The 20,820-nt window shown below is 38.8% G+C and overlaps 3 protein-coding genes across 3 annotated transcripts; all 3 read left to right on the top strand.

Annotated features, from left to right (window-relative positions):
• The first annotated feature begins 2,761 nt into the window (after positions 1–2,761).
• Positions 2,762–5,988, top strand: LOC306907448 (glutathione S-transferase P-like). The gene is made up of 7 exons (XM_079479518.1): positions 2,762–2,894; positions 3,972–4,007; positions 4,167–4,273; positions 4,355–4,442; positions 4,670–4,773; positions 4,871–4,972; positions 5,060–5,988. The coding sequence occupies exons 1-7, from the start codon at positions 2,834–2,836 to the stop codon at positions 5,246–5,248; spliced, it is 687 nt and encodes a 228-aa protein (XP_079335644.1). The 5' UTR covers positions 2,762–2,833; the 3' UTR covers positions 5,249–5,988.
• Positions 5,989–6,526: 538 nt separating this feature from the next.
• gstp1.2 (glutathione S-transferase pi 1.2) lies at positions 6,527–8,848 on the top strand. The gene is made up of 7 exons (XM_079479517.1): positions 6,527–6,746; positions 6,983–7,018; positions 7,543–7,649; positions 7,842–7,929; positions 8,082–8,185; positions 8,288–8,389; positions 8,477–8,848. Coding segments are annotated over exons 1-7 (627 nt in total). The 5' UTR covers positions 6,527–6,745; the 3' UTR covers positions 8,666–8,848.
• A 449-nt stretch (positions 8,849–9,297) lies between these two features.
• fnta (farnesyltransferase, CAAX box, subunit alpha) lies at positions 9,298–17,270 on the top strand. Its single transcript, XM_079479516.1, has 9 exons — positions 9,298–9,855; positions 10,460–10,545; positions 10,619–10,733; positions 10,819–10,923; positions 11,126–11,252; positions 11,340–11,488; positions 11,584–11,646; positions 11,991–12,168; positions 15,091–17,270. The coding sequence occupies exons 1-9, from the start codon at positions 9,728–9,730 to the stop codon at positions 15,256–15,258; spliced, it is 1,119 nt and encodes a 372-aa protein (XP_079335642.1). The 5' UTR covers positions 9,298–9,727; the 3' UTR covers positions 15,259–17,270.
• The last annotated feature ends 3,550 nt before the right edge of the window (positions 17,271–20,820 follow it).

Here is a 20,820-nt window from a genome sequence, read left to right as displayed (position 1 = left end):
CAATCCGATTCATACCAATAAAATATCACCTACAAAACATTATTCTTAATACATTTTTGATTCTGGGGTGTATGGACACAATGAAAGAGATTCTGCTTTGATTGACATGATGGATGATTCCCTCGTTGATCTTCTAGGAAAATACATGAAGCTCCTTTATCATGAATACGGAAGTTGACACTTTCACTGTGTTGTTTTCCAAACAATGCAAGACGATAGGCTGAGTAACCGGCTATACTCAAGCAAACTGTTTCATGGAAGATTTGAATATTTATAAAACGTTTTTTATCTCAGATACTACGACGTGTTCTGATAATAACTCCTATCGGCTTTACTGGTTAATTTATTAAAAAACATCCGTTACAAATCCACTTACAAACACAAGCTACAGAATTCACTACCGGAACAGAACAATTAACTTAACTTTCCCTACACAAAGAGCTGAACCGGAAGAACCGGTTCCTATGGGGTGACATGTCAAAAGATAATCTACAGCCCATATCTAAAGTGACTGAGAGTGTATTCATTATACATTTTGTAATGTGTTCAGTAGGTGTGTTCTCTGGAAATCAGACCCATGAACCTCTGAAAGTGTTTAGTTTGTTTATGTGGTGAGCTGTAATCTCCAGTGCTCGCATGTTTCCCTGGTGGGATGAGTAACAAGCTCCTTGGAGATGGTGAGAAATGCTAAAACAAGCTATGCATAAAGGCTTTGACAACATCTAAACCAAAACAATAATTAAGTTCAGCTTGTTTACGCACATCTGTAGTGTTTGCAAAAAGTTTGCCCTACTAACGGAATGAAAATATGATAACATACTTCTCTTGCTCTGAGAAACATGTGAGGTGATCCTCCACAACAAAACACTATATGTGATCCTTGACAACAAAACCAGTCTTAAAGTCGGCATGAAATAAAAAAAAATATAATTATAATTATGTTACACAGTGTTGCAGTATTTATTATAAAAAATGTATTTCTGCAAACTTTTTTTAAAATTAATTTGCACTTGTAATCTTTAATCAAAAACGTTAAACTCCTCCCCCTCTCTAATCGACCTCTCTTCTATTCTGGTCACAAGGAATAGGGCGGGGCTCCAATGACTGACAGATTGCAAACTGGCGTTTAAATCATCTTTCAACAATTCAATCAGTTGTCCGTGGATGAAATCAAGTCCCGCCTTACATTTTTCCTTATTTCAGAAGTCGTTTAACTTCAGTATTCGTCATGATACGGAATAAAGACAATCGATATTTTTATTCCATGCCAACTTTAAACGTGAATTTTTCTAAATTTAGATTTTTACATCATCTGAAAGGTAAATAAATAAGCTTTCCGTCGATCTATGGTTTGTTAGGATAGAACAATATTTGGCCGAGATACAACTTTTTGAAAATCTGGACGCTGAGGGTGCAAAAATCGAAACATTGAGAAAATCGTCTTTAAAGTTATTAATCAGAGGCGTTGTAAAAGACCACTGCTAAGAAGAAACAGGTTTGTTGTAACGCATTCTGTTGGCTTACCGCTGTAATGACGTTGTGCAGAGTCGATGAAATTCTAAGCTTTACATAAATACCAAACTTGAGTGGGTAACGTAATTCCCAAAAAGCGGCAGCAGCAAGCAAAGCATGTTGGCATGTTTCTGGCCAATATTGTTTGCTATTTTGCTGCATCCACTCACAAAAATATCTTTATGGATAATTGAAGGAAATTCAAGACAATGAACAAGAAGGTTGTAAAAATAATCAGCTCTCATTGGCTAATGGCTTCAATCTCAAAAAGCGATATCTCTTGGGATTTTGAGACAGGAAAATAATATAAATAAAATAAATCCACAGGGACTTTCTGAAATTTCTGTCCTTTCTGAAAGGAATCCTGAAACAAAGGGAAATTTTAATTTTTGACTCTTTGACTTGTTCTTTATCGTATCATGTATGGTTCAAACAATATGAGATCTGTTTCTTAGTGAATTGTTTAACTAAGCTCAGAATCATCTGCACATCTGTTTCTTAGGGAATTATAAACATGTATGATAAACAGGTTGTTGTTATATTAAACAACACATGCATATATTATAGTAAATATCCATCAGGTAGCTTGTGGCAGTCACATACACATTTCCGACACACTTTTATTACCCTGTGATATTATCGTTACATGATGCACGAGGCAGCTACTGTATGCATTTCAATTTTCATTTCACCATCATACTTTATATGAATATTTTGTTTACAAAATGAGATTTTATTTTCATATGATCATGTTTTTATTGAGTTTTAGCTGTAATTTTGGAAATAAACTCTTCATATGTACTTTTCAATTCAAGGAATTTTCAATTCACTTCATCCAGTAACCTGCACTACTGTTGGATGCTCAAAATCAATATGCGTGCAACACTGGGGTGTCAATAGTATGCATGCAGTTGTTGTATATGTACAAACTTATACGTGGATTGTCAGCAGTATGTACTGTATGCATGCAGCTTTCCTGTAGCTCAGAGGTAAGACCATGTCATTAACAACACCAATGTTGTGGGTTCGATCTCAGTGGATTGCATGTAATTGGAAACAATGTATAGTGTAATGCAATGTAAGTCAAAGCGTCTGCCAAATGCACACATGTATGCGATGGTGTAGGTGAGTTGTCAGTGGTATGCATGCAGCAGTAGTGCCTATACATTGGCTCTCATTGTTTGTTCATGCAGTAGTATTAGCGAGCTGTCAGAACTATGCGTGCCATAACATGCAGTCGGTTGCACTCTTTGCGTGCAAAAGAACGCATGCGTGCCTGAAAAAGTCTTCTTATAAAAGGAGGCGAGAGAGAGTTTCTCTGATGCACTTAAACCAGGACCAACGAGCACACACTTCGTTACTCTACAATCTATCCTACACGAGTAAGTATGACTCTCCATCATGTGTTTTAATAAGTATGCATTGCAGTTCAACATTTTCTAAGACTCATTCCCTTATGAAAAAAAACATGGTTTTACTAAAGTTGGAACCAGCAAAACATAGTCAAATCATTGCACCCAAAAAACACTTTTATCACAAATAACATGGTTCATTTTCTTAAGGGTTATGCAGTGTGTTTTTGGAAGTCATTGCATTGCACTTCTACAGGCTTTGCAAAGTCTCCAGACTTTTTAGCGCTACTTATGCTTATGTAATTCTGTACAAGCCATTACGTGCTGCTGTTTATCTAAAATTATCTAAGGATACTTACAGTAACCTACAGTAAATGGCTCCTTTATGAAAATGAACCAGGGTTTATTTGTTGTAAAAGTGTAGTAACCATGTTTTTTGGGGGCATTGATTACCTTTGGGCAACCATGGTTTTACTAGCAACCACGGTTTAACTACAGTAACCATTATTTTTTGTTTCTTTTCACCGAAGTAAAACCATGTTATTTTAGTTTTAAACTATGGTTATTTTTCGTAGGGGTATTGTGTGTTTATCTTTGATATTAAAGAGGTCGTATGACATGGTTAAAACAAATATAATTGTGTGTTATACTGTGTGTAAATGCGGTTTACAGTTTAAATTTTTTTTCACATACAGTACACTACTGTTGCTCCTTTCTTGACCCGCCTTTCTGAAACACAAAGATTTTTACAAAGCTCATCATTGTGAAAATTGTGTCATTCTCCGATTGGCCAGCTACACGGTGCATTGGGATTGGCCGAATGCCACTATCATTACCTTATTTGAAACATCAGCTTATGCATTATACAACTTGCTGTTGATGAGTTCATGCATGCATGGGTTATGTACCGCACACATGCTTGTGCATTGCGAAAATTATATCATATAGAGATTTTGATGGGCAGACCGAGGTTTTGTTAATGCAATCTAGTAAACTATAATAATAGTAACCACTTTGCAAAAATACTTTTACAATCACTGACATTCACTCGGTATGTTTTGCGTTCATATAAGTGAGATTAAATGTGTTTTTCTCTTTGTTTTGCAGTGGCTCCCTACACAATCACATACTTCGCCATTAAAGGTTTGTAAGTTGGTCGGTTCCTTGTCACATGATAAACCCCTAAAGTATGAAAAGAGTATTGTCATCATTCCCACAGTCAGCTGCAACCCTGACACATGATGTTAGTGTGCGGTTGCTATGGTTACAGCCTCCTGACCCCGTGTCATGTGCATCTTGCAGGTCGATGCGGTGCCCTGAAGATCCTGCTGGCAGACCAGAGCCAGACATTGAAGGAGAAACTGGTGACATTTGACGAGTGGGCGAAGGGCGATTTAAAAAGCAGCTGCGTGAGTTTTCACCCTCAACAGTCTCAGTGGATGATCATGAGATAAAGATCTTAGTCTGAAAATTGCTCAATGTTATTTAAGGTCTTTGGCCAATTGCCCAAGTTTGAGGACGGGGACTTGGTCCTGTTTCAGTCCACTGCCATGATGAGACATTTGGGTCGCAAACATGGTAAGTGTTCCCACTTTACTGCATTTGAATAAAACCAGCATCTCTTAAACAGTTGTGTATATTTTCTGCATGATTGGAATATCCAGATTTAAAGGGACATAAATAAATGTTTTATTTTGGTTCCTACCTTTTAAACTATTTATTCACAAGTATCCCTAGACATGGCTGTCTTAGAACTAGTGTGTCATGTGTTACACACTTGTGCTAATGCATTGTTTCTCATTCAGGTGCTTATGGAAAGAATGACAGCGAGGCTGCTCATATTGACATGATGTATGACGGGGTTGAAGATTTACGCACAAAATATATTAAGCTGATCTATCAGGAATATGTGAGTGCCTGTTTATTGTTACCAAATAGACAATCTGTTCTTCTTTAAAATAGCCATTTACTCCAAAAATAATTTGTGACTTGATTTCCTTCTGCAGGAGACCGGGAAAGAAGCGTTCATCAAAGATCTGCCCAATCATCTGTCAAAATTCGAAGCCTTCATGGCCAAAAACAAATCTGGATTCCTGGTTGGTGATAAGGTGAGATGTCCAGTCGTGTAGAAATGACAGAAGTGTCCCGGGTATGTGTGTATTGTGCCTTATCACTAACTGAATGTCTCCTGACAGGTTTCATTTGCAGACTACAACCTGTTTGACCTTCTGTTGAATCTCAAAGTCCTTTGCTCCACCTGCCTGGACACCTTCCCCACTCTTAAGAAATTTGTGGACACGATGTCCGCTCGTCCCAAAATCAAAGCCCTCCTGGAGTCTGAGGACTTCAAGAAACTTCCCATCAATGGAAACGGCAAACAGTGATTCTTTAACACGCATCTCAAACCATAGTACTCACTGAGAAAAGGCCTTGTGTTCATATCAATATATATTATGTTTTTACTAACTGACATCTAAATTGCAATAAATAAAGCATTACAATTTCGGATGAACTGTGTCAATGCCGTTCTTTCAGTTTTGAGAATTTTTGAATTACATAAAATAATAAATTTCACCATTTAAATAGTTTAAATATAACATTCTTAAGAGCAAAAAATGTTTTAGCGTGTTTCATTTTTAATACTTCATGATTGGGTTGATCTGCTACAGTACATCGACTATTAAACACATATGCATTATGTTTGTAAATACTTTAAAGCAACTACAGTTTATTGAGCACTTATCATCACAATAGGTGATTTACATGTATACGTTTGGCAAATACTTTAATCCACCAGATACTTTCAAACTTTTTTACTATCTTCATGTGTTCCTACCGTGTATGATTCAAATAATCGGTTCTAATCTCAGTGTCAGCAGGTCATGACTGAAGGGCCCTTGAGCAAGACACCTTACCCCTGATTGCTCTGCAGTAATGTGCCACTGTATAAAACTACTTGTAAGTCACTTTGGATAAAAGCGTCTGCCAAATGAATAAATGTAAATGTAAACACAGTGACATCTGTTTCTTCGTGTATTGTTTTACCAGCTGTGCATGTGTTTCTTTGTGAAATTGTACTTTTATACAATTATAACATGTATGATAAACAGGTTATGGTTATATTAAACATCACATGCATATTTATTTAGGGAATAGCCAAAAGAAAGCTTGCGTGGAGTCACATACAGATTCCCGGCACACCCTGTGACATTATCATTGCATGACACCCGAGACATTCCAGCTGTGCAGTATGCCATCATTTATGTTCTTATATGTTGGATGGAGAATTAACTTCACTTCATCAAGTATCCATAACACCTGCACTACCTTTGGATGCTCAAAATCAATAACACTGGGCTGTCATGGCATGCATGCAGTTGTTGTGTACCTACAGAAGTATACCTGGACTGTCAGCAGTTTGCATGAGTTAGTGATGGTCAGTGGTCAGTAGTTTGCATGCAGCAGTATAAACTAGTGCCTCTACATTGGCTGTCACTGTGCGTGCATGCAGTAGTATACACATGCCGTAGTACGCAGTCGCACTCTGTGCGTGCATGCAGTAGTATACACATGCCGTAGTACGCAGTCGCACACTGTGCGTGCATGCAGTAGTATACACATGCCGTAGTACGCAGTCGCACACTGTGCGTGCATGCAGTAGTATACACATGCCGTAGTACGCAGTCGCACACTGTGCGTGCATGCAGTAGTATACACATGCCGTAGTACGCAGTCGCACTCTGTGCGTGCGAAGAGAGCGCGTGCATGACTCAGCAGTAAACCCGGGGCTTATAAAAGGGCGGCGCGAGACACTTCATCTGCTGCACTCAAACCAGGACCTACTAGCACACGCTTCGTTACGCTCCGATCGATCCTACACGAGTAAGTATATCTCTCTTTGTACTCCGTGCATTTCAATAAGTGTGCATTAGACTACGTTTCGACGTTTCCCGAAGTCGTTGCACTGCCACCGCAATAGAAAATGTAATATATCCTGCTTTTGTTTATGCAGTTGTGTTGCTACACGATAGTAAACAGAATGCAAATGTTGACATTCACTCTGTATGTTTTGCGTTCATATAAGTGACATTAATCGTGTTTCACTCTTTGTTTCGCAGTGGCTCCCTACACACTCACATACTTCGCAGTGAAAGGTTTGTTAAAAGCAGCTTTCTTATCACGTGATGAACTCTCAAAGTCCGGAAAGTGTTCTGTTATGACGTAAACATTACACAATGTGTCTGCACACAAAACAAGTTGCAACACTTAAAATATGATCGTGTCTAAAACATCTTCGGGTGTAATATTGTAGCGTTTAATTTCTATCTGTCTTATTTGAAATAAAGCTCGTAGATTAATGAATACACTCTCTGTTCTTTTCTTTTGGTCTGCTGATCATCTGTGGCTGGCCCTCCCGCTCTTGGTTATCCAATCAAAATCTAGTATAAGGCATTTGACCCAGATTAGTGAGGAGGCGCTTCATCCCACACGGGGTGTTTCCCAATATTGGGAACTGACAGCTGAGCTCCACAATATCGATCCATAAATTCGGTCATTTCTTCATTCCAGCTGCACTTTTCGGGCTGAGCATCACCGTACTTGTTTAAATTAAGTTTTATTGTTGGTGTGCGGTTGCTATGGTTACAGCCTCCTGACCCGTGTCATGTGCATCTTGCAGGTCGATGCGGTGCCCTGAAGATCCTGCTGGCAGACCAGAGCCAGACATTGAAGGAGAAACTGGTGACCTTTGACGAGTGGTCAAAGGGCGATTTAAAAAACAGCTGCGTGAGTTTTCACCCTTTGCTTTGATATGAATAATTACCGGTCTCATTGCCTCCATATTCAAGTGATTGCATGATCCCTGAATATCTACATTCACATTTAGGCATTTGGCAGACGCTTTTATCCAAAGCGACTTCCATTATCCTATACATTTTATCTGAAGTTCTTGTTCTGAAAATTGTTTCGTTATATTAGGTCTTTGGCCAATTGCCCAAGTTTGAGGACGGCGACTTGGTCCTGTTTCAGTCCAATGCCATGCTGAGACATGTGGGTCGCAAACATGGTAAGTGCTCTCACTTTACTGCATCTTATCTTCGATCCATACTACCCAGTTTTATTTGGCATTCTACTTTAAAACTGGATTCACCAGTATCCCTAGACCTAACACTGTGTCATGTGTTACACACTTGTGCTAATGCATTGCTTCTCATTCAGGTGCTTATGGAAAGAATGACAGCGAGGCTGCTCTTATTGACATGATGTGTGATGGCGTTGAAGATTTACGTCTGAAATATATTAAGCTGATCTATCAGGAATATGTGAGTGCCTGTTTATTGTTACCAAATAGAGAATCTTTTCTTCTTTAAAATAGCCATTTACTCTTCTCCAAAAATAATTTGTGACTTGATTTCCTTCTGCAGGAGACCGGGAAAGAAGCGTTCATCAAAGATCTGCCCAATCATCTGTCAAAATTCGAAGCCTTCATGGCCAAAAACAAATCTGGATTCCTGGTTGGTGATAAGGTGAGATGTCCAGTCGTGTAGAAATGACAGAAGTGTCCCGGGTATGTGTGTATTGTGCCTTATCACTAACTGAATGTCTCCTGACAGGTTTCATTTGCAGACTACAACCTGTTTGACCTTCTGTTGAATCTCAAAGTCCTTTGCTCCACCTGCCTGGACACCTTCCCCACTCTTAAGAAATTTGTGGACACGATGTCCGCTCGTCCCAAAATCAAAGCCCTCCTGGAGTCTGAGGACTTCAAGAAACTTCCCATCAATGGAAACGGCAAACAGTGATTCTTTAACACACATCTCAAACCATAGTACTCACTGAGAAAAGGCCTTAACTTGTGCTCGATAATGATCAAAATCCCCCATGTGTTCATATCAAAATATATTTTGTATGTTTAACTGTTTTGGTAGTTTTTACTAACTGTATGAATTGCACTAAATAAAGCATTACAATTTCTGATTAATTGACATCGCTGGTTTTATTCCATGAAATAAAACATTTAGCCATTTAGAATAATTGCTGAATATGCTATATTATATGGGCTTCTAAACATACATACATGTTTGTAAATAAATTCAAGAATTATTTTTTCATCTTAATGGGATAAGTGCCAATTTAATTTTAAACTATTTGCGTAGCATAAAATGTATTATCCAATGCCTTTGGTAATATTTCACTTAGTTTTGAACGGACTTTGTTAAAGGGATAGTTCACCCAAAAAAAAACAATGTTGTAATTTACTAACCCTCAGGTTGTTTCAAACCTCTGTAAATGAACTACTATTAGATATTTGGAAGAATATTGGCAAACGTCAGTTCTGGGACATCATCCATTACCATAGTAGAACAAATATTGTATAGTTTTTGTTCTGTTGAACGCAAAACGAGATATTTTGAAGCATCCAGGAAAACAAACCGTCCTGGGGCACCTTTGACTACCATTACGTTTGTAACGCATGGTAGTCAGAACTGAAAATTGCTAACATTGTTCAACAAGTAAAGATATTTGGAAGAAAGTAATATATACCGTTTTAAACAACCTGAGGGCAAGTAAATTGTGACGATTTTAATTTTTGTGTGTACTGTCTCTTTAAAGAAATCAGAGGGGCCGTTGTATTTGTTACCAGTTCTAGTTGTTTTTAACTTTCATCTCGTTTATGTTGATTTCACTTTATTGCCTCTTTTTTTCCTCCGTAATGGACTTCAATGTAAACTTCAACGTTCGGACCAACAAATGTGTGTTAATAGTTAGGGACTTCTATTTTGAAATCTTCTTTCTGACGTCTCTGACTTCACACACATCTGTCAGCGTTGCTCTTCTCCAGTTTTCCCGGCGTGTTTTGTTAAATGTCTTCTGTGGAAGAAATGTCGAACTCTGTGAGGGAGGATCCGGAGGAGGAAGGAGCTGAAGAGGGGAATGTAGAGGAGGAGATGGACTTTGAAGAGCCTCTCAAAGGAGCTAATGTTTTCTACAAGTGAGTTTAGCGATTAGCTTAGCATCACTGTGAACGAGTGTCATGAATGCAAATTCCGCGAACTATACTTTTGTTCATTTGATCTATTTATTATATTGTTTAATGTTAATTAAGATTATATTTGACTCGCTGCAAATATTTATTAAAGTCTAATGTGCTGATTTGTGCAGGTTAACGGATGCTAATTCTATCACTTCACAGAACTGAATCAAACTAATACAATTAAATTGGATTAAAGAAACAGTTTTATTACTTTTTAATATATGTCATATCTTGTTATTTAATGTGATTAGCTTGTCAATTTCTAATTGATTCCCCTGAACGGACTCAAAATGTCAGAATGGTTCATATGAACTGTGTGAAACGAAAAACTAAAAGATTGAGTCTGTCACCCTGTGAGCACCATTGATGTTTTCTAATCATTTTAATCTTATTTAGGAAGTTCATTGCTCTAATACTGTGTGAAATTGAGCACTATAGATGCTTTCTTACAGTTTTCACTGAATTAACTATAATACACCGAACAGGATTAAAAGAGTCCAGATAATCCCTGTCTGAAGTTGCCCGTCTAATCCTGAGTCTCTCTCTCTCTCTTTTTCTTTAGGGACAAGCAAGAGTGGGCCGATCTAGAACCGGTTCCTCAAGACGACGGACCCAACCCAGTGGTGAAGATTGCTTATTCTGAAAAATGTAAGCGGCTTTATTTGTTTCAGTGATTCTTATGTATTTGATGAGCGTAACGGTTTGCTTGTGTCGTTTGCAGTCACAGATGTGTTTGACATGTTCCGGGCGCTCCTGAAGAAAGATGAGAGGAGCGAGAGAGCACTTGCACTGACCGATGAAGCCATCGATCTCAACGCCGCCAATTACACAGTGTGGTAGGATAGATTCCTTCATTAAGATACATGATGATCTTGAGAAGGAGAGAGAGGGAGTGGTGAATGTGTTGTCTAATGTCTGTAGGCACTACCGGAGAGTTTTACTGAAGGCTTTAGGTAAAGACCTGAGAGAGGAGATGAAGTACATCACAGCCATCATAGAAGATCAGCCTAAGAACTACCAAGTCTGGTAAATCCATCTCAAACTGTCAGTGTGCATTTTTTCATTGATCAGAGTCAGACACTCTCATCCAAAATGAAATACGGATGAAGACATTCCTAAAAACAATAGTTGTATTATTGTAGCATACACATAAAACAATTATGACAGACTTAATTTATAACAGTCCATGGATTTCCATTCATTCTCGTTCTCATATCCACGGCCGCAGGCACCACAGGAGAATGGTGGTGGAGTGGTTACACGACCCGTCGGAGGAGTTGCAGTTTGTAGCAGAAATTCTCAGTCAAGATGCCAAGAACTACCACGCGTGGCAGCACAGACAGTGGGTCATCCAGGTACGGATCCATATACCCTTACAGATAAATACGCTGCAGCGGACGGACGGTCTCAGTGAACTGATCTGAGTTTGTGTTCCCTGGCAGGAGTTTAAACTGTGGGATGGAGAGTTGGAGTACGTGGAGGAGCTGTTAGAAGACGACGTGAGGAATAACTCTGCCTGGAATCAGAGACACTATGTCATAACTCACACCAGCGGATACTCTGACCGTGCGGTCATGGACAGAGAAGTGCAGTAAGCTTTTACATTTACATAGATCATTATGACACACTGACTGTGTTTACATTAAAAGCCACGCGTGGGTAACCAGTCTGCTTCTCTTTCTGCAGGTACACACTGAAACAAATACAGAAAGCGCCTCACAATGAAAGTGCCTGGAACTATTTAAAGGGGTGAGTGTAAGACTTGCTTAAGTATGAAGTTTCACAGTCTGCACTCCCTTGTGTAGCCAGCAGCTGGCACCATTGTCTAGTGTTTGATGTTGTATATGCATTTGCATCTTTGTTACATGGCACTCATGATATTCTCGACCATAAGAAAAAAAAACATTTTGCTTACCTCTGTTGAATTAATTCTGTAGACAAACTGCCTCTTGAATTGTCAGTATTTTAATGGGTGAATTGGAGCACACGCGTGAGATCTCCTTCAGTTGAGTTCATAAACATCCCATAATGCACCTCAAGAGAGGACGACTGTTTGCTTTTTCAATAAAACGTGTGTGTGTTGTGTTTTTCAGGATTCTTCAGGACAGAGGTTTGTCCTCATACCCCGGACTGCTGGAACGGGTGACAGAGATTCAGGACTCGTGCGCTTCTCCATATCTCACCGCCTTTCTGGTCGATCTGTATGAAGACGCTCTAGAGACCAACAACTCCAGCAACAACCTGCAAGAAACTCTTAAGAAAGCACTGGAGGTGAGATTTAACTTCAGACTCTTTTCACAATCTCTTAGAATAAATAAAGAGTATTTAATGTGAAAGTAATCATTAAAACACACATTCAAGAGGGAAAACTGCTTTTTAATACCTTGCAAGTCTTACATAACATGTCTCTGAGGGAGGCACAAATTACTGGAGGAACTGAAGAGTTTGTGTTGTAGCTCTCTGAACCGTATCATTCACTTGGTATAACGGGTAAAATGTTATTAAAGAATGTTTTACACGTTCACACTCACATAGCTACTGTGTGTATATTTTGTAGAAATTGTTCAAAATGGCTTTGACGGTTTATACAGACAACATGTGATGAATCAAATTTTCAGACTTGTGAGTGTGTAGCTCAAAGCCCCTGTCTTTAAAAATTCATTCGACATAAAATATGTGAATTATTTATTGATCTGTGATTCGAAATCAATAAACAAAATGGATTTGAAATGTTACAAACGTGCTCGCATCACAGATGAACAGAATGAGGACAGAACACTATAATGTGTCTCTTGAGTATTCCTCTGTGTTTTTCCTCTCTCTCTCTCTCGCCGTCTGAGCAAGTGTGTGTGTGTGTGCGGATGTTATGTGTGAGTCGAGGTTAATGAGATTCTCTTCCTGTGTTGCCGTGATGATGGAGTAGAAAATGATTTTGTGCTTTGAAATCGAGGCCATGCGCATGTATCAGACTCAGTTGGAATCATGCATATGGAGACTGTGTCGTGGAGCTGTCTGCATTGATGTGTTCGGGTTTATTTTTCTCCGTTTGTTTCCAACGGTCGAGTTTGTGTGTCGTGCCACGGTCAGCTTTGGCTTGCTCATAGTTGAGGATTAAAGTCAAGGCACTTAATATTTAGTTTTATTATCAATATAACTTCATGATGTTGGATGAGAACAATACTTGAACTGAGCTGATCTGAGTAATAACACCACTGATCTCTGAACATTAAAAGTAATCTGACTTTATTTTGCTGTTGAGGAATTTGAGGTATGTTTTGACATATACATGTTTATCACTGTATTCATATAAAGATAGATCAAGGTAAGATATTAAAGATAAAGAATACGTCTGTTATCATCATTAAAAAAACACAAGTGCAGGTCATCACATAAATAGACAGGTAACTGAAAAAGGACATTAACGTTATAAAACTGGATAAATTAAAGCCTTATAATTTTTAGTTTTACCAAATTCGTTTTTTCCTTTTACATTTTTCTGAATTCTGTAATTTTCAATACTTAACTATACAGTAGAAAATAAATTTGTCCCAAAAAAATACTGTAGTATTCTACGGTATTTACCATAATAAACTGACGTAAAATACTAGTGTACTATAGTATATTTGAACCTTACTATAGTAAATATTAAAGTATGTTTACTAATGTTTATAAATTCAAAAGTTATTTTATCATCTGGTTCAAATTAAGTCTTAATTTAGATTTAAGATTTTGGCAGGTCGAAGATTTTCGAGTTTCAGTTTGACAAACAGTGAAATGCTCTCAAAATAAACTCAGAACACCTCTGTGGATGAAGTTCAAGGCTGCGTCCAAAATGGCCCACTTCCATTCTAGTTTGCAGGCAAATAGGAGTATGAGTCTTGAATAGTATGTCCAAAACCTCAGTATGCAAAAATCAGTAGGCGTGAAATTCCTGGATAAATCCCCCTGAGATTCGTGAGTGTGGATCGGATAGACACTTGTATCCCATGATGCCACGGGAGCTGAGGAACGGTTAAATTTCAAAAGGTTATCAAATAAATAAAGCGGAAAACTTTAAGGCGGACATCTTTTGTCATTTCAAACCTTTATGACTTTCTTTCTCCCGCAGAACATAAAGGAAGATATTTGTGTGTGGTTGTTAGTGGGTAGTGGCGTGGTTTTTAATTTTAACATGTAAATTATTCATTCTGGCGCACTCTGGCAAGAAAAAAAAGACGCTTCAATACTCAAATATGGCCTGTGCGGTTATAATAAGTAGGAATGCGTACGGTCTCATTTTAAGATAACGTTACGGAAAAATATGGATTTTGGTCAAATTTGAGATTTTCGTCAGAAAAGAAGTACATCACCCTCATCTCGCCATCCCAATGCTACAAATCCTAAGCAAACATCTACAATGATCTTATTTGTCTATGTTTTCTGAGATGTGCACCTTCCTAAATCTTTCCTAATGCAAATGATGCGTGTCCCTCGGAAGCAACGCACTTGCATGTCTAGACAGTTTTGATTCGGTTTTAAAACACGCAGGATTGAGAAAATAATGTGCAAGACTGATGTTAAAAGAGATCAAGTGCAGGACCTGATTGATGCGAGTTATAAGAGCTCAAAAAACAAAGAGTTATTCATAAAAAAACTATTGGCAGGTATGTGTATAAACGAAAACCAAAGCAAGTGAACGGGTACCGCTGTTTGTTTGGTTACCAGCATTGAATGGGTCTTAAATGCCTCTCATGTATTCTTCACATGACTCCAGTGTGCTTCTCAAGAGCTCATGACACGACTCTTCACACTTCTTAACAGCGTCTAGAAAGGGATTCTGTAAGTCTCATGAATGTCTCCGCACATTGAGCAGTAGAACAGCGATCGCTGACCTTTCAGAGACTGTAAAGTGCAGAATATTGATGAGTTTAACCAGTCTGAACGGCTTTTAGCGCTGCTGGGAGGGCGCCGGCGCTCTCACCACCTTACCACATTACTCTCTGTCTTTACATGAGAAAAAATCAGAGCTGCGTTTAGATGTCATCCATGTGTACGCTGTGTGAAATATGCACACATGATGTCTCCGAGCTTACGATATTTGCTTTATATCCTCCTCAGGACCGTGCTCGGCACACAAACATGTCGATCCGTGGCGGGGATGTCGGTTCTAGTCTTTTGTTTCTCACTCATTCACTCTTTCTTATTTGTTTTTAGCTCTGTAAATTGTTGGCAGAGGAGAAGGACACCATAAGAAGGGAATACTGGAATTACGTGGCCCGCTCTCTCCAGAACACCTATGGCTCAGAAGACTCCGCCCCCTGCTCATCTGACCCGCCCCCTTCATCATCCCATCAGTCTGTCGACGAGATCAGTGACCCATGAGCTGGACCACACACTTGAAATACTAAGAGCTGAGAGGACTCTTCACATTGAGATCAGGCTTTCAGTGAGCCTTGCTGTGCTCGTACGTCAACGAAACCTCTAAAACTCCAGTTCGCCATATAAAAACACTTCAGAGTCAATCTCATAAAAAAATGACATTTCTTTCATCATTTGTTCACCCTCATGTCATTCAAACATGAAGACTTTCTTCTGCAGAACTTTAGTAACCGAACTCTTGTGTCCTATACTGGTTTGGATGACATGAGTGTGAATAAACAATCACAGAAATGTATTTTTTAGGGGAACGATCACTTTCAGTAAAGGAGAATGGAATGAAATCGTACAGTAAATCACAACAGTCATCTTTTGTTTGAGCTATCATATTCAAAGGTTTTGTGTCGTTTATCAGAAAATGCTTCGGGTTTGGACAGAATCTCGTATTGCCAAAATAATCTGCTGTCCTGTAATTTCAAACACTGCTCAACCTGTAACTGTACAAACATTTTTCTATGTTCAGAAATAATAATTCATTCTAAAGGTTTATTTCTTGTCCTACATTTCCTGTTTCCCGGCAGGGATGAAAGGAAGATGGAAACGTGGTTTTGATGTTTGTTGTTTGAGATCGTTTGATTTCAGGCCGAGTCTGCCAGCATTTCATTAACATTTAAAAAGACACAAATGCTTTTAGATCAGAGTAAAACCTCCAGAAATTATAGCTTACAAACATGATAACTAACCCGACATCTGAAGCGCTTGAACGCACGCGTGTTGTACATCTAAGAGCTCAGAGATGCTTTATTATGAGCTGGGGTAGATGTGTTTGTTCATAGCATGTTGAGTCCTAGAGGTCATCACGCAGGCTTTTGTCGCATTGTGTGTTGAATTTTAAGGACGGTCTGCAGAACTTGAAGGAGTTAATTTAAACATGGTGAAGTAGTACAGAACCTGGTGGCAGAAAATGATCAAATAAATCTAAAAGGTATAAAATGTGTGAATGACAGGGGGTTCTGCAGCTCGAACTATTTAACATTTTTGACCTGCATGGTCTAAATGCAAATTTGATGAAGATCACAAAAAGTAGTGGAACCGATGGCCTATTGGGCAGTGTTTCAGGGGAACCCGAGTTCGATTCCCAGCTCGCTGTATTTTCTCGCATCCACTCCACCTCTCTCTCCCACTCAACTTCCTGTCATCTCTTCACTGTACTGTCTTACAAAAGGCAAGAAAATAAATCTTGAATTCAGAGGAGTAATTCACGCAGGGATTTCTGAGTGTCTGTCATTCATTGTTTCCACCCTCGAGTCCCTCGGCTCCCCAAATTTTATTTTGTAAACCAATTAAAGTGTTAAACTCTGTTTAAATCAAATTTCCCTCAGAATCGATGTGGAAAAAGGGAAAATGAATTCTAGGCGTGCTCACAAGCCACAGAATCGCCACCTTGAAGGATGAGCTCCTCCTTAATCATTGGGGCAAACGTATCCGTTTATTTATACAACTAATACTTCTCAACCTGCATTTCATTCACAAGGTCTGTTATTTTTGAAGATGGCAGCTTATTGCTTGCTGTAGGCCAGTGTAGGTATGAAATGTTACTAAATTACTAACACGAACCGTCTGCCTTTGTTTTTTGCAACAAACACTGTGTTTACTGATTCCAACCTTGATTTCAACAGTACAGATCAGGACAGCCTTCCTAAAATACAACAAGGGTGTAATGATGCTGTTTGAGAGACACTCAAGCCCGTGGTGGGGTTTCAAGTGGTTTGTCTCTCGATGAGATTCTTACAGTGATATTACAACATCACACTGTTGAATCCCTCTAGTCTGCTTACTAAAACAAGTACCATGGTACTGAATGATTATTTTCATGTTCCATGGAATTCACAAAATATTCAACATTTAGATGCGTTGTTGGTCATTGTATATTTGCAATGCTTGTACTTCATAAATTGCTACTTTGGTTGAATTTGGATGAAATCTCTTGAATTAAATCTTTGGGTTAGAGAACTGCGTAACTCGTGTGTTTGTGTGACAAACATTTATCAAGTGTCTCATCTCATTTAACAGACAGCTGTCTGTACTGCAGAAAGGTTTTTAATTTTAATATTGCAGAAAACCGAATGCATAGTCTCCTGTGTGTGCCAGACAATGAAGTCAGGCAGTTCACTTTAAAGCCTTTTCAAGATCTTCATTCACTTTCTTCTACTGATTTATTTGACTTGACATCAGTTCAGTCACCGGCGTGATGTGTTAACTTTGCTTCCTCGTGGCCGGATGAAGACATTATCATTTAGACAACTGGTTTGCTAAAGCGATTTGATGCACAAACAAGATTTATTTGCTGCAGGTATTGATCAATGTCATAAAAACAAAAGCAGAGCTTATTCTCTGTGTAAAATGGCATTCAAAGCCTAGTTTACTTATGTTATGTGACAGGTGGAACAGGTTATTCAATACCAAAAGAAATGATGTGGGATTTGTTTTATGCATCCGCGATTGATCGTGCCATAAAAGTGGGCGTTATAACAGAACGGTGACTTTATCCAGCAGTAAATTACTGCATTACTACACAAATTATTTATAACCCTAGACTAAACAAAGCTTCAATATCTGTTTGGCTATCAGTAGACATAAATAGCGTGCACAGCCAAAAAAGAATGCATTATTTTTCTGTGGCGTATTGCACACTTTTAAATCACGATCAGTAAGTCAAGTGGTGCAAATTTAGATTTCATATTGATCTTAAACATCTTGGAAAACATCATTTCACTGCTGACTCTCCAGCACTATAAATCCTCAAAAAGAAAATAAAAACTGTCAAAAGCTCCAAAGATGTCTTTAGCCCAGAGCTCTGGAGCACAATTGAGACGCACCGTGTCTTGGGACGAGATGATTGTATGTCATTTTCAGCTACAGACGGATCTTGGACATCGACCGGCCGTGGAATGAAAACAATCCCCTGATATCGTGCAGAGAGATGTGGAATACAGAGCACGATGGAAAGGTAATTTCCCTTTGAACCTATCTTTATTCAGGCAAACTCGAAAGGAATGATCCTTGAAAGCAGGCGGAAGATTTTCACTGTTTGACAGGACTGAAAAATAGTCTGTGACAGCTCTGGGGTCGGGTGCTTCTGGGGGGTTTGACCCCTGGGACTGTTTGGTCCTTCACAATTGTAGAGTTTTGTCTCTTGACTTTTACCCAACAACGACTGAAGATTGAGCTATCATTAGATCTGATTCCATAAAGTATGTGGTATAATGTCCTATCCTGTGTGCAATGTTTGAAATGGAATATATACTGTATGTCCTATAGCTCAGTGGCACTAGCAATGCCAAAGTCGTGGGATCAATCCCAAGCAATTGCACATACTTAGAAACAAATGTGTAGTATAATGCAATGTAAGTCGCTTGGATAAATGACTTTGTTGTGTTTAAATTCAGTCAAAAATGGTGGTTTCATACCACGTGTGTACTGTACAATTGTCTTTTGTCCATTTGATCAAATAAGAATATGCTCTGTTGCATTCATCTCACTAGCATTGAAAATGTTGAGCGCATGGAACTGTGGGACACAGTATGTTTTTGTTGTTTTGGTTTCATTCATTTGAATTGAATATTTATTCGTTTCTTGATATGTTTAGTTTTATCATTTTATTATTTGTTTATTTATATTTTGCTTTTGCAGTTTAATTGTTTTTATTTACCTTCCGGCAGCAGTTCAAATTTTTTTTTTAGCCATGTAGGTCTATCTTCGGCCTATTTGATTTAAATTAATACAGATGTTTTGGTTGTCCGAGTTTAACAGTAGTTCGTTTATAGTATAGAAAATGTGAAGCTGCCCTAAGTTGCATATACTGCAGTGGTGCCGCCATCTTGGGAGGTTAATACTTCACTGCTATTATTGTTCTGATATTGGTTTGGAACCATGGGCTTTTCCTGAATGACTTTTTTTTCTGAACGACTTTTTAACACAGCAAGATCGACCTACCATATTTATATTTCCTAATCAAACAAGAAAAACAAAACACTGCATTGAACGCCCTTGCAGCCATCCTTCCAAGATGGCGCAACATTCAACGCTACATGACGTTGATTAACAAGCTCTATTTCGTGTACAGTAGGCTAGTCTAGTGATTTGCTAAAGTAGGCCTGTTTCATATTTAATATAGGCCTGTACCTTCGGTTCGTGAATAGAATCCATACTGCACACTGCCTTCTGTCCAAAACTGTATGTATGTCAATCCAAACATACCCCTGGGCTTTGGAATCAATAAGTAGCCTAGTGCTGAATTGAGCAGATCACCGTTTCCCGACCACTTCAATTACGTGCCATTACAAATCTTGAACAAGAGTAGTCCCGCCATACCTTAAACAGAACCTTTTACACTGTTTTTCAACCAAGAAAGAGAGAGAGAAACATCTCATCCAGCTTTAAAGAGTTCCCGCCAGGAACATGATCCTAAATGAGGCAGAAACTCATCAAAAGAGGTCTGGGGGGAAACGCCGATTGTAAATAACATCCAACCATCCATTATTTAATTAAGAGCCGCCACCTATCGACACCCCGCCATCCTGTGCGTGTGTTTGTAAGACTGCGAGGCTTTATCTTGCCCTGTCACCTTAAGTACTGTGAAATGTTTATGTTGACACGTTTATTTTCGTCCTCCTCACGTTAAACTTAACGTAACTTTGTGGAAATGAAGGTTGCTAAGTGACGCTGAGATGAAAGTTGTTTCACGAGGCGTTGGTTATGAAGCGTGCGTGTGAATGAGCTCAGCCTCTCGAGCAACAACTCCCTTTCTGTCATGTCGGTGGGCGGGTAAACCTTTATCTGTTGTCGGGCTCAGGACTGGAATACTTATTTAGTTAAGATAATGTTATATTTCACAGACGAGAGACGAGACGAGAGTTCTGATGTAACTTCAAATGTGCTCTGTCAGTCTGTCATGAATGTGTGAATGTTTGCCATGTTTCTTTGCTGAAGGTGAACTTAAATAATGGTAATATGGTTCTTTGGAGATTAGAAAAATTCATTGTTGCAGTGACCTCTCAAAGATTAATTTCAACCTAAAGAGTCCAAATACATTTAAAGTCACAGATAAAAAAAAAGTATTTATTTTTAAAGTTTCATGAACTGGCCTTTTTCATTATTTTACGCTGTTGTCTGAGGCCTACTTATGACGTTCACGTGTTTCTTAGATTCAAAAATATAAAAATCAGAAAGTAATAGGCTGTTTTCTGCCCTGGTTTTGAGGTCGACTTTATGGGCGCATTGAAGACTTGGAAGTAAACGCCCACTGCATGGATAACGGTTCCAAAAGACAGCCGTGTGCCATGTGATGTACATTTCTGTCTGTCTGTCTGACAAGAAATGTGCTTAGGTGGAGTCTTCTGTAAACTTTGTTAGACACGTAGGTTACACATAGGACACATAAAGCGATCACTAACAAAGCAATAGTGACGCATAGTACATATATTTTTGCTCGCATAATATTCCGGTCGGATTCAATAGTGACGGCACAGCATTGCGTTTTAATCTCAGTCTCTCAGCAAATGCAGC

This window comes from Barbatula barbatula (assembly GCF_947034865.1).
Source record: "Barbatula barbatula genome assembly, chromosome: 18".
NCBI lineage: Eukaryota > Metazoa > Chordata > Actinopteri > Cypriniformes > Nemacheilidae > Barbatula > Barbatula barbatula.
The sequence above is the reverse complement of the archived record's forward strand: the minus strand, read 5'-3'. Positions and strand labels throughout refer to the sequence as shown.